At 35.7% G+C, this 12,121-nt stretch overlaps 1 protein-coding gene across 1 annotated transcript in view; it reads left to right on the forward strand.

The window, feature by feature from the left end:
* The window catches only part of dnajb6 (DnaJ heat shock protein family (Hsp40) member B6), a 40,106-nt gene extending 28,567 nt beyond the window's left edge, over window positions 1-11,539 (forward strand). The window contains exons 9-10 of the mRNA XM_015377474.1: window positions 8,987-9,145; window positions 10,663-11,539. Coding sequence (XP_015232960.1) covers window positions 8,987-9,145; window positions 10,663-10,772 — 269 coding nt within the window. The 3' untranslated portion in view covers window positions 10,773-11,539. The remainder of the gene's footprint in view (window positions 1-8,986; window positions 9,146-10,662) is intronic.
* The last annotated feature ends 582 nt before the right edge of the window (window positions 11,540-12,121 follow it).

The following is a 12,121-nucleotide window of genomic DNA, read 5'->3' on the forward strand; positions in this document are numbered from 1 at the left end:
TTACCAGAAACTATTTGCTTAAAAGAATGAAACATTCTTGGCTAAATGATTCTGTTTTTCAGACACAAGCCAAGAGTACATTTTTGAAAATACTCCCTGTTTGAATGGAGCCCATTGTGTCATTTGGCTGTTAAATCTTTATCACATTTAAAAAGTATTTCTTTTAATTATTCCTTCATACTAATTCCCCAAAATTAAAAGCAATCCACTGGACTTGGTTTCCAAGTTTGAAGAAAAAAAAAATGTTTCAATTCATTTTTGAATTGAAATGCTTCCTGGATGGGAAACAAAACGTCTTCAAACTTGATAACCTTCACCAGGATATTCTATTATACTCATTCTTGACAAATATATATATATTTTTAACCAGAATTTTAATATATATTTTCTTAAGTATTTTTTTTTATGACTCCCCCTAAATAAAATAGAAAAATTTTATAGTACACTGCATCTGGAAAATAATTATAGCCCTGCTCTAGTTAAGCATTTAGATGTGCACTGCCAAGAAGAGTTGTCCAAACTGCCTGAGGATAGGCGTGCTAAGCTTGGGACATTGAATTTAAACAATCTTGAGGCTGAATCACTGCCAAAAGGAGATAAAAAAAAGTATGAAGAAAAGGTTGTGAATACCTGGATAAATGTGATTTCTTAGTTTTTACTTTTCTGTTTTGAAATTTCTTTCTCAAACATTTTTTAAAGTTGTGTGTAGAAACAGATTACATTATTTTAAATGCCAGTCTAGATACTTAGATTTCAGCTACCCTACATCTTCTGTTATAACAATGTATTACTTACGTACCTACCGGTATATCCCATAATACATTTATAATATACTATAATATAAAAAACCACATATATAACTGTCTATATGTGCATAGACATTTATATATGTCCTTTCCTTGAACCCCAGTCGGCCTCTGCAGATGGCCGTTCACATTGAGCCTGGTTCTGCTAAAGGTTACTTCCTTTTAAAAGGGAGTTTTCCTCTCCACTGTCGCTACAAGTAAGATTGGTGTGAGGGATTGCTGTCGAGGCAATGAGTCAGCTGGTTTTCCTTAAAAACTTTGAACCAAACCGACTGGATGATCTGGTTTAATTTTCACTTTAAAATGCCTTGAGATGACATGTGTTATGAACTGTCAATATATAAGTATGAATTTAATTGAAAAAAAAAAAAAAAACATATATATATATATATTTATAAAACTAAAAAAAGGACACATTTGTCAACTTTATTTATGTAGCACTTAGAAAAACTGTTGGTATGACAGAACTATGGGTAATAGAATATGATTTTGTTAAACCATGAACCCACACAGGTATAGTGTTTTTTTTTCAGTAGCTCAATTTGTTAAGTCCAATACATCATAGATTTATTCCATAGACTGATATTTTCAGGGCTTTGTTTTTCTTTATTAGGGTGGATTTTACACCTAAAACAGTTAATTTCTTAGATTAGATTATTAGACAAATAAGAGAATAAATTTAGTGGAGAAATGTTATAAAAAAGCTTGTTTAATAAATACTGAAAGATATTTTCAAAAACAGCTTTTAATGTCCTCATAAAGCCTCATGGTTATGCAGATTCCATTTTATCTGAGATGTATTTGTGTAGAACAGCAGACCATCATACAGAACAGCAGTGGTTTAATCAACCCTTCTTCTTGATTAGATCTTGAAAATTTGAAGAGCATTTGAAAACTTGACATGAGGTTAGACTTGTTAGTATATAAAACTTCTGAAGTTAAGACACCGCAAAACCAAGAGGAGCCTTAAAAAACAGCACATAAGGCTTAATGTTAGCTATATAACTGACAGGAGGCCGATTAGTGAGGTCAGCATCAAAAGTTATACCCTTGGTTTGTGTCGAGTCCGGCTACAGGATTCTTTACAACATTAAGAAGATAAAGAGATTACATGTTCATACTGTTCTCAGAAGAGTTACAGGATTCTATTGATAAAGTTGGTTCCAAGTACTTGAAGTGTTGCTGAAGTTTTCACCTCACCATCGTTGACCCTCATCATGAACCTTGGAAGTTGGTGAAGTGTTTGCTTTGGATCTCTTCTAAATTTCTTTTTAAATAGAAGCAGGATTTTTACCTTGGTTAAAATACATAGCTTATCTTTCACATCTGGAATAGTTTGCTTTTTAAATTCAGAAGGTAGAACAAAAGAATAAACCAAGGCTTTTCACAAATGGAGGGCTACAGCTCCAAGAATATCGACCGGGCCGTCTGCAATATCTGACCTTCCAAACAAGATTACTTCTGCTTGCTTTTATCAGTATGAAGACAATTATGTTTTCTTCCCATTATCTGACACATTAAACCCCAAGGTGATACAGATGAAGAATTTTAGAATTTTAACTTCATAGCAATCAATCGTATGGGTAGATTTAAAATAAATGTAGGTGCTAAAAATTTACACATGCAGACTGCTTTTTATGTACATGATGTCCAAAGATACCATAACAAAGGCAGTACTCGGGTTCATGAATAAAAGGGCATTTAAACCTTTCATGAATAGTTATGATTCAAAACAATTTTTTTTCTTCACAAGAGCTATTTCCTCCAGAATTTTGGATAAAAAAAATGCAATGACAAAATATATCTGAAATTTAATATAAATTAACCTAACTATTAATACTATCATTACTTTTAATGTTGTTGTTATACATACCGCATACATTCACATATTTAATTAGGACTACATGCACAAACATACAGCAAATGGTGCTAATAATAAATATATTTATTAGAAGAATTTTTAATATAGACAAATTAAGATAAAAAACTGGGATATGTATACTTAAATTCAATCCAGTTCATTTTAGTTTATATAGAGTCAATTCACAACGCATGTCATCTCAAAGTACTTTAAAGAGATAATTCAACCAGATCAGTGAGACTGCTTCAAAGGTTTCCATTAAAGGAAAACTAGGAATGCAAATATGTATTAATCAGTTCAAACATGAAAGATATATTTGCTACCTGGAAAGCCTTAAATATACCTCATGTGACCACTAGATGTCCTCGTTTGCATGCTAAAGACAATATTCCAAGAACCAAAAGGGATCTTTGAGGGAAAGAAATCAGAAACTCAGACCTCAGTTGATTTTAAAGAACTAAAATAAATGAATTTGTCCAGATAAAATGTAAAATAATTGAACTATAAGAATACAGCCATATTTAAATTATATGTAAAAATGGTTTATTCTTCCCTTCAGCCATTGGATAGGTCGTTCCAATGCAAACAAGCCTATAAATAAATAAACTTTTACTCCTTTTGCTATTTCCTCTCCATCCATCTGCTTCAGTATGACACACATGTTGGGTTTGCCACACCACCCCCGTCCTCACCTCCCTTTGCCTTATACCCTCCTAGCCTCCCCTCCCACAAACACACAGATACACAGTCTGCTTGACAGCTTAGCACGGCCTGCAGCCACTGGCTATTTCATGAACGATGGGAAAAGATAAGCTGCCTGCTCCTTCTTGGTCGTGTCTGAACAAGGATTTTATCTGTCAGTGCTCAGCAGTGGGGTCCCCATCACCACGACACCAGAAGTCCTGAACCCAGCGTTGCTGGACAGTTGAATATAATCTAGCTGCAGTTGTCATCTAGAGTTAGCCCTCCTTTGGAGCTGTGATTTATTTCAGGCTCCCTCAACCCATGACTCAACCTCCAGCCTGCTACCTGTGATGCTGTGTGTGCTCCTCTCTCCATATGTTGAGATGTGACTTTCTGTCTGTATTCATGTCTATATTACAACTGGCTGCTTTATTTAACCTGCAGACAGATGACAGGTACTCTCAGCGCAGTATCTGCAAATTAAGCATCTTACTGCTGGAGGGTGTTAATTTTTTTTAAATGTCTTGATCCAGAAAATTAAAGACCACCTTTTTGAACATTAAATAAATCCGCATTATTACTTCTGGTCTTTGATGTGGTCCTTGTTTAATTCAATTAAATGATGTTGGATTATCTAACTTGGGACCAGAAGAAGCCTTATTAAGGTAGCAGGATGCCTAATAGATGATAATATTGACCCTCAGGAGTAACTGAAGGTGGAATAAAGAATGTACCCTTAAAGTCACAAATGCTTTGGCTTAATCTGACTAACATCACCTGATGTGATGGTGAAACAAATGTGGGCTGGAATTGAAAGCCAAGCCACCAATTTTGCTGCTGTCTGGTGGTCCGCTGAGAGCTTCTGTCTCCTTGTAGGGTTGGCACTGGGTTGTTTAGTTTAACAGGCTGCCTTGTAAACACAGAAAAATAAAACTCTCTGGTTTGAGGCTAAAATGGCAGAAATACATTTCAGTCAGACAATCAAACAATTATCACATTTTGTGTGGGTTGTTTAGTCTCTAATAAAAGAAAAAATAAAGCCACTGTTTAAAAGAAATCACAGTGAATGACTTGGAGTGATAAATAAGAAGTGAGATCCGGCAAATGTCTTTCTTTTGGTTACCTAACTAAGGGATGAGGTTGTTTTATATATATATAAAAAGGTTTTACAGCGAATTTGAAAGAAATTTCCACACTTATTTACAAGTATATTTGGTGTATTTCTTCAATTCATTTTTCACAAATGGCTACCGTATGCTCTATGCATTTGCGCATCTTAGGTAAAGAAAACTTGTTAAAGTTGATGTTAAAGAAAGGAGGTTTTGGATACATTAAATTTGACGTTGTTGGTTTCAGTCATGCTACTCTGAGTATTTTAGACACTGATGATTTACTGTGATTTTTGTGCACGACCATGGCTCAGAGAGAGAATTGTCTTATAAAGATCCACTGAGCAGCTGCTGTTTGGATAAAATGTCTTGCATGATGGTTTTAAGTTATGTATAGGCTAATTTAGGACAGACTTGTCAAGAAATAATGTTTAGAAGTTAGTTAGTTTTATTCTTTATTTTATAGTTTTTTATTATTCTTTTATTATTATTTTTATTCATTTATTTATTTTTATAAAAAACAGAAGTTAGTTAGTTTACTGAGTTTATTAGTTATTTATCCTTTTTTTTTTAACCAACTACACTTTATTTACATTCAAAACATATTTTTGCCCTTACTATACTGTATTCGTACATTGATTTTTAAACATTTTTCACTTTATTCTGTTATTTTGTTCTATATATACTTAATTAGTGCACATACCTTTTTTTATAATATCTGTCGCTTTGCTGCTGTTACAAGATTTCCCCATTGTAGGACAATAAAGGGGATTTTTTTATTTGTTCTATTTCTAGAAAACTCTATCTTTAAATCTATATGTCTGTCAAATGCAAAAACTTGAATTTGAAGCAGACTGGCTACAGCATTGGAAGACTCCAGCTAAAAGCAGGAAACTGGGGCTGCTGTTAACACAGGCTAAAACAGATCCCAGGTCTGATGAGTTTCGGGTAAGATGGTCGGGTCAGAACCTGGTGCAAACATTAAAGCATAGATCCATCGTTCCTTGTATCAACAATTAAAGCTGATGATGGCAGTGGAGTGGTGGGCGGGATGTTTTCTTTGCGTGCTTTGGACCCTTTAAAACCAGCTGAGCATTGCTTCCAATCATATCCATCCCTTAATGAACCCAGATAACCAGTATTCTGATGTCGGTATCCTGTAGGATAATGCACCCCCATGTCACAGTACTTCATTATCTCGAGAGGATTTTTTTGAAAATAAAAATGAGTCATTTCAATGAGGCCTCCACAGTCAACTCTAAGACCAACAGAGCAGACAGAGACTGGGATGTGGTGCATGTTGAAAATCACATCATAGATCAATTCACTTCTCAATACAGTTTATTGAAGCAGCACAAATGATAATTTCATCTAAATATAGAGTTAAATCTTTAAAGGAGGTTTCCTACGCTTAGTTGAATCACAGCCATGAAAATGAAACACAAATCATTGTCAATAGGCCTTTATCCACACTAAAAACATGGTTGTTTCTGCTCCTTTTTTCTTGAACCCAGGTGAGCTGTAAACATCTAAGTGGATATTTGAGTTTAAATAGGGCAGCATTTCTATAATTTAAAACTGTTACAGGAAAGAGACTGCATTTGGCCCCAGACACATAACACAGAGAGTCCTTTACACCAAGCTTGTAGTAAACTGTAGTAAAGCTCAGTGAGTGGACAGAATCAAGTCGGAGCGCTGTGAAAAGTAAATATTGGAAAAAGATAATAGGGATTTTAATGTAGGCAGGATAGAAGTGGACTGTTTGTCTCAAACAAGTTAAAAAGAAGGGTCTCGATGTCTTTCATAGAAATGAAAGAATCCAGTCATAGGTCTCTTCCAGATATCTCTTGATCTACCGTCCCATATAGAATCTAGGTAGAGGGATGGATATAAACAAATGCAACTATTTTAACAATAATTCAGCCAAAGATTGTTTTGGTTTTCAGTTGTAGTATAATAAAAAAAAGAATGTTTCAGCATTTTAGCCAATTGTGATAATTTGGATTTGGACTTAAGCAGTTAATCTTTTCCTTTGTATTCATCCTGTCTGATGTTGTATCAGCATGTATGTTTGTTGTAATAAAGAAAAACCATAGACATTCTTTTTAAACCTGGTTCTCTCACACAAACTATCATCATTTGTGCTGAAATGCCCCTTTTGTATGTTTTTAAGTGTAATTTATAAATTAAAAACAAAAGTTCACCCTCCTTTAGGTTTTAATCCTGATTTACTTAGAAAAGATCAAATGGAAACATTGAGGAAGCCCAGAGCATGACAAATCTCTGCCATGCTTTACTCTGTACCACTTGTTTTCTTTTTTATTGAAAACAATGTTGTTGTTTTTTCCAGATATCTCATACAATCACAAACCCAAATTAGTGAATAGATGTGAAGTGGAATTTATGTTTAGTGCATCACCCTTTAGTTCCTGAAAGTCATTACTTTGTCTCTTTGAGACCTCAGTTACTAACTTACAAGTGTTGTCACATTAAGCTTCTCTACTCTTTTCTTTTAGACCTCCATGTCTTTAATTCCATCCACCCTCTATAAAAATGTCCTGCTTTGCCATCCCTACTAAAGAAAAGCTTCCCCACAGCATTATGATGCCTTTACCATGCCTCGTGGTGAGGATGGTGGAGAGGTGCTAGTGATGGAGATTGCATTTAAATCCGGCTAGACAATGATCAATTTGAATCCAATTTGACCAGAGCAGCTTTCCACACACCTTTGCTGCTTCCTTAATTAGGTTTCTCTCATATGAGCTTTAGATCTTCACAGCTCCTCTAGAGCTACCATGGATCTCTCAGCTGCTATGCTAATTACACCCTTTTTTCCCAGGTTAGGTGGTTTGGCTTTTTATACACTTTGTTATGTAATTTCATTAATTTTATCATATTTTCTATAAGGAACGGGTAAAAAAAAAAAATGTTTTTAAAGTAAAATTAGGAAAAAATAAAACAAAAAAAAACAAACAAGAAATATTTGTATGTGCATATGTATCCATCCTCTTAAATACAAGGCTACAAAAAAGTTTGGGTACAACCAAAAAACTTAAAAGAATCACGTATTTATTGAAATGAAGTCCAATTTATGTGTCACAGGATCAACATAAACATATATTTTTGAAAGGCCTTCGAGGCTGCCTCTCTACTAACTATGAGCACCTGAGCTCTCCAAACAAGCCCGAAAATAGTTGTTGAAAAGTGCCAGTTAGGCTGGACCATGGCCTAGTTAAAGTTTAAAGCTTAATTTGAATTAAGGTCTGTGGTCAGAATTGAAAATCATTGTTTGCATGTGAAAACAATCCAGCATGACGGATATAAAGCAGGTTTGCTTTGAAGACTAGGCATTAGATCCATTCTCAAAATGTGGGAATCTCATAGAGACTCATCTGAAACCACCTGCAGCTGAAATGAATGCAAAGTAAGCTACAATGTACTGACCGTAATGGTTTATGCACGCTGAAATTTTCTGTTATTTTCTCCCTTTTCTGAATAGCTTCAAAATAAACCAAAAATGTAATCTTTAAGGTTGTTGGCGTGTTTCGTACTTAAAATGGTAAAAACAATCAAACAGTCCAATGTAAAGTCTAGTTTAAATGAAAATGTTAACTTATGTTTTTCATGTTTAACAAAACATGAAAAATCCCAAAGAGGGTTAATGTTTTTCAAGTCACTATATTGTCAAAAAAAAAAAAAAAAAATCAAGCATAATTTGTTTTTTACTTTATAATAATGTAGGATCTACCACAAAAACCTGGCTTTTTAACAGATAAAAACAAGAGAGGTTTAATGATGTTCTGGGTATGACCACACCTCTGTGCTCTGCCGTGTTTTAAATAAGTCATCATATTGTTTATTATATGTTCATGTTAGTCAAGATGTTAGTTATTTTTTAAAAGCTGGTGCAGATCCTCCTCTAATAGGGCCGGTTTCATGAAGGCGAGCATCTGGCCTCCTTTCTTCTCCTCTCCGCTGCCTTAATTACACAACACAATGGCGATCCGATCTGCCTGTAATCTCCTAGTATAATAACCCCCCCAACCACCGGCACCTCACACCATTCCCTCCCTGCCTCTAATTCAATATAAATGTAAATTACCTAGAGAAAAGAATAACCAAATCTCATTTTATTTACATGACTAATCACAATCAAAGTCAGGCAGATGAAAAATGAATGAAATATATGGCTGGAGTTTGAATGAAAGAGGGGGGGGTATGTTTACCTTAAGGGTATCTGGTTTATATCATCCTAGTTTTTTCTTTTTGTTTACATCAATACACCTTTTGGACCCATTCCTAACGTGCTGTAATTTTAGTTTGTATCTCTCTCTCTCTCTTCTGTCTGATTGTGTTCAAACAGCCAAGGGCATCAGAAGGCAATATGTTTTTCTCTTTTGCAACGCACACATCTCATGTCAAAATGGACAGGAAAAAAAATGACTTTATGTTGAACACCTTAGGCTATCCATCCAGACAGCGATAAGTTTAGGTGTGATTCATTCCCTCTGTGCTCACACCCACAGACATCGCCCCCCAAGACCCGTTTGAGGAGGAGTTTCGCAGCCGCAGACACAACACGCTCCCCAGTTTGGGCCTGCATCAACGCTACCTGAGGAACTCCGCCCAGAACCCCTCTGAGGAAGAGGAGGAGCACAGCCCGCAGAGCCTGGGACTAACGAGAGGTCCGCCCTGCTGCCACTGCAGGCCTGATTAATTATCAACACACAGACCTTTGCTTTAAAGAGTCCTAATGAGGATGGCTAATTGTGTGCCTTTGTGCCTGATGGCCAAACAAAGTACAGCGATGAAAGCTGATTGGCAGATGTAAACACAGAAGACAGAGATGTTCATTAGCCAGCTCTGTTTTACGTCGCCGTAACAACAGGAGGTCACCATCCGCCCCCTGTTTTTCTTTACGGGGTCAGGAAGTCGGTCACTAAAGCTGAACAATTACCCACAGCCACCGAGCGTTTTACATATGGCAGCTTCATTAGCAGAGGAGGGGACCTTTAACTTCAGCGTGCATAGTTCCTGCTGAGATGCAAACAAAAGTCTGATCCTGAGAGATTTAAACCAACATTCCTTTCTGAAGCTCACAGTCAATTCAGCAGCAAGGTCTGATGAGTCAAAACCCCCCAAACATATAGTTATCAACTTCCCTTATTAACTACATTTCTCAGTTTTTGTACAGTTAAAAGCTAAATGAGGGCTGATGGAGCTGTAAAAGCAAAATGGCCTCATTTTGTGAGTAAAATGATAAAATGTTCTCTTCGTCCTTCACATGCAACATCTGAATTCCTGTATGCAAATTGAATTAAATGTTTGATTAATTGCCAGCACAACGGTTAAAAATGCAGTCTTACGCATTAATTAATTCTTCCCTGAATCAAATTTAGATGTATTTAAATGGGATTTTCTGTTGAAAACCAGTGAAAGTGAAAAAATTATTAACTTGATAAAAATAATAGCACATTATTACTTAAATAAAATTGTATGTGTTGAACTCATTCAAAAGTCACGTGATTAGTTAGTTAATGAATAAATATATCTGCTTTTGCAGGTAACATAGAGGACAAACAGGATCCTGATGATCAGCGCCAAAGTAAACAGGTTGAGGGGCAAACAAACTTAGGCTCTAAAACAAGATCCTAAATGTTCCAATAACTGGATGCTCAATTAAAATAAAAGTTTGGAAGAAAGGAGGCTGTAATTCTGAAGGAACTGCAGAGATGCACAGCCTGAGCTGAGATGGAAGTGTTTGGATCAAACTATTCATAGAATGGCATAGTCAAAGTCCAGACCTGGATCTAATTGAAAGCATCTGTCGGAACCTAATAGACTGATGTTCACTGTCTTCCTCCTTTCCAATGTGACTTAGTTTTTTGTATAGATAAAATATCAAAAGTTTCAGCCTTTAGACGTGAAAATCAGGTTAAGAAAGATTTGTGGATGACTTTTCATTCTTTAATATTTGTAAAATACCGTAAGCCATTTTTGAATTTTATGGTTTCTCTAATATCCATTTTTTTCAGTTTCTCTATCAAATAAAAAATCCCAATAAAATCCATTCACGTTTGTGGTTTTCACACGACAAATAGTGTTTTCACAAGGTGTGAACCTTTTCTGCCAGCAAATGTTATCTTCAAAAAGGACTGCTCATACTTATTGACAATGATGTTTTTTTTCTGGTGTTTTAAAGGACATGTGGACACCAAAAGGAAGAAACTGTGGCTGAAGGAAGCGGAATCCAAAAAGAAACGAGCTCCTCGACTCTTCCCACGTTTCAGTGGTTTTGGTACCTTTTTTTGAACAGTTCCTTGTTATATATGGCAGCTGTGCCTTCGGCTGTACGTGGCATTAGAGACCCAATGGCTCCACAGCTGCGTCATAGCTCTATTTTTTTCTATTAGTTCTAGCACGAAACATTGTGTCCCTGCTCGTTTGATTAACTGAAACATCTATTTGAGACCTCCGTTAAATATTTCGATTTTTACAGGATTCATTGTAGTTTAACGGCTGTTGGTGGAGATTATTGTATGAATAAAGCACTAGGGAAGCCCTAACAAGTTCAAATAAAGACTTTCAGAGTTCTGGGGCAGGATAAATTGAAGGGCAGCCCCTGCATAAGGTTAATAAAACTCTATTTAACAGCAACAAGCAGGGGAAACCAACTCTCCACTGGAAGCACATTCATAAAAGCAAAAGAAGACATGATAAAGGTGCAAACGAGAGATTTTTCTCTTTAATATGATGCTGGTGCGCTTCCCATTCAAATTGCACCTTGAACAATAACCAGTATGCCCGATACTAAACCTGCCTCTTCTAATTGAAATAATAAAAAAGTTTATAAGATGACAGATGCATAGCTAGCGCAAAAAATGTAGAAGAAGTATCTTCTTATTGAGCTTTCTTGGTTTCTGCTTGATGCTTTATACATATTTGAAAAGGTTCAGGTGGAAGAAGAATCACAGGGGCAGCTCTGTTTGAAATTAGCAGGAAGTTTGTGACACTGCACAGCATGTGAGAGTCAGTGAAGGTCAAACCATTTAATGGATCCATCTTTAATAAGAGACAAAGAGGAAGACGGAAGACTGGAAAATGTGAGAGGCACAAAGGCTTACGGCAGTATTAGAAGACGATGTATGAACTCTGAATTACATTTTTACACAGCATGAAAGGACACTATTACCACTCTTAAATACTACTTTAGGGAATTAATTGTGTTTGTGAATTCATTGTGTTTGTAAAAGTTTTCTCATGAAAAGTTTTCCTTATTTGATGAATCCTGACAAACGCAATAGTAATGTTCAGTTTTTATGGACTCTCATGAATAAATGCTTAAACGGAACATAAATTGTGTTTTTCTGTTGTGTTGAGATGTTTTAGAAATAACTAGTTTTTATTGTTTCTGGCAGAGGTTACTTTATTATTTTAAATGTGCTGCTATTAGGTGCCATGCATTATGAGAAGGTTTTTATCAGAAGTATAACAGGCATAACTGACCCTCCACTGTGCCAAACAGTGGAAATTATGTGTTTTTAATCATATTTACTGTTTATTTCAGTCCAAACCCTCTGCTCCTGTTTGTTGTTAAATAGCTCAATGTTAGTCTAATCTGAACATTAGTAAACAAAACAGAGACAAAGGGAATGGGTCAA

This window comes from Cyprinodon variegatus, unplaced genomic scaffold, assembly GCF_000732505.1.
Source record: "Cyprinodon variegatus isolate N-32 unplaced genomic scaffold, C_variegatus-1.0 Scaffold154, whole genome shotgun sequence".
Taxonomy (NCBI): domain Eukaryota; kingdom Metazoa; phylum Chordata; class Actinopteri; order Cyprinodontiformes; family Cyprinodontidae; genus Cyprinodon; species Cyprinodon variegatus.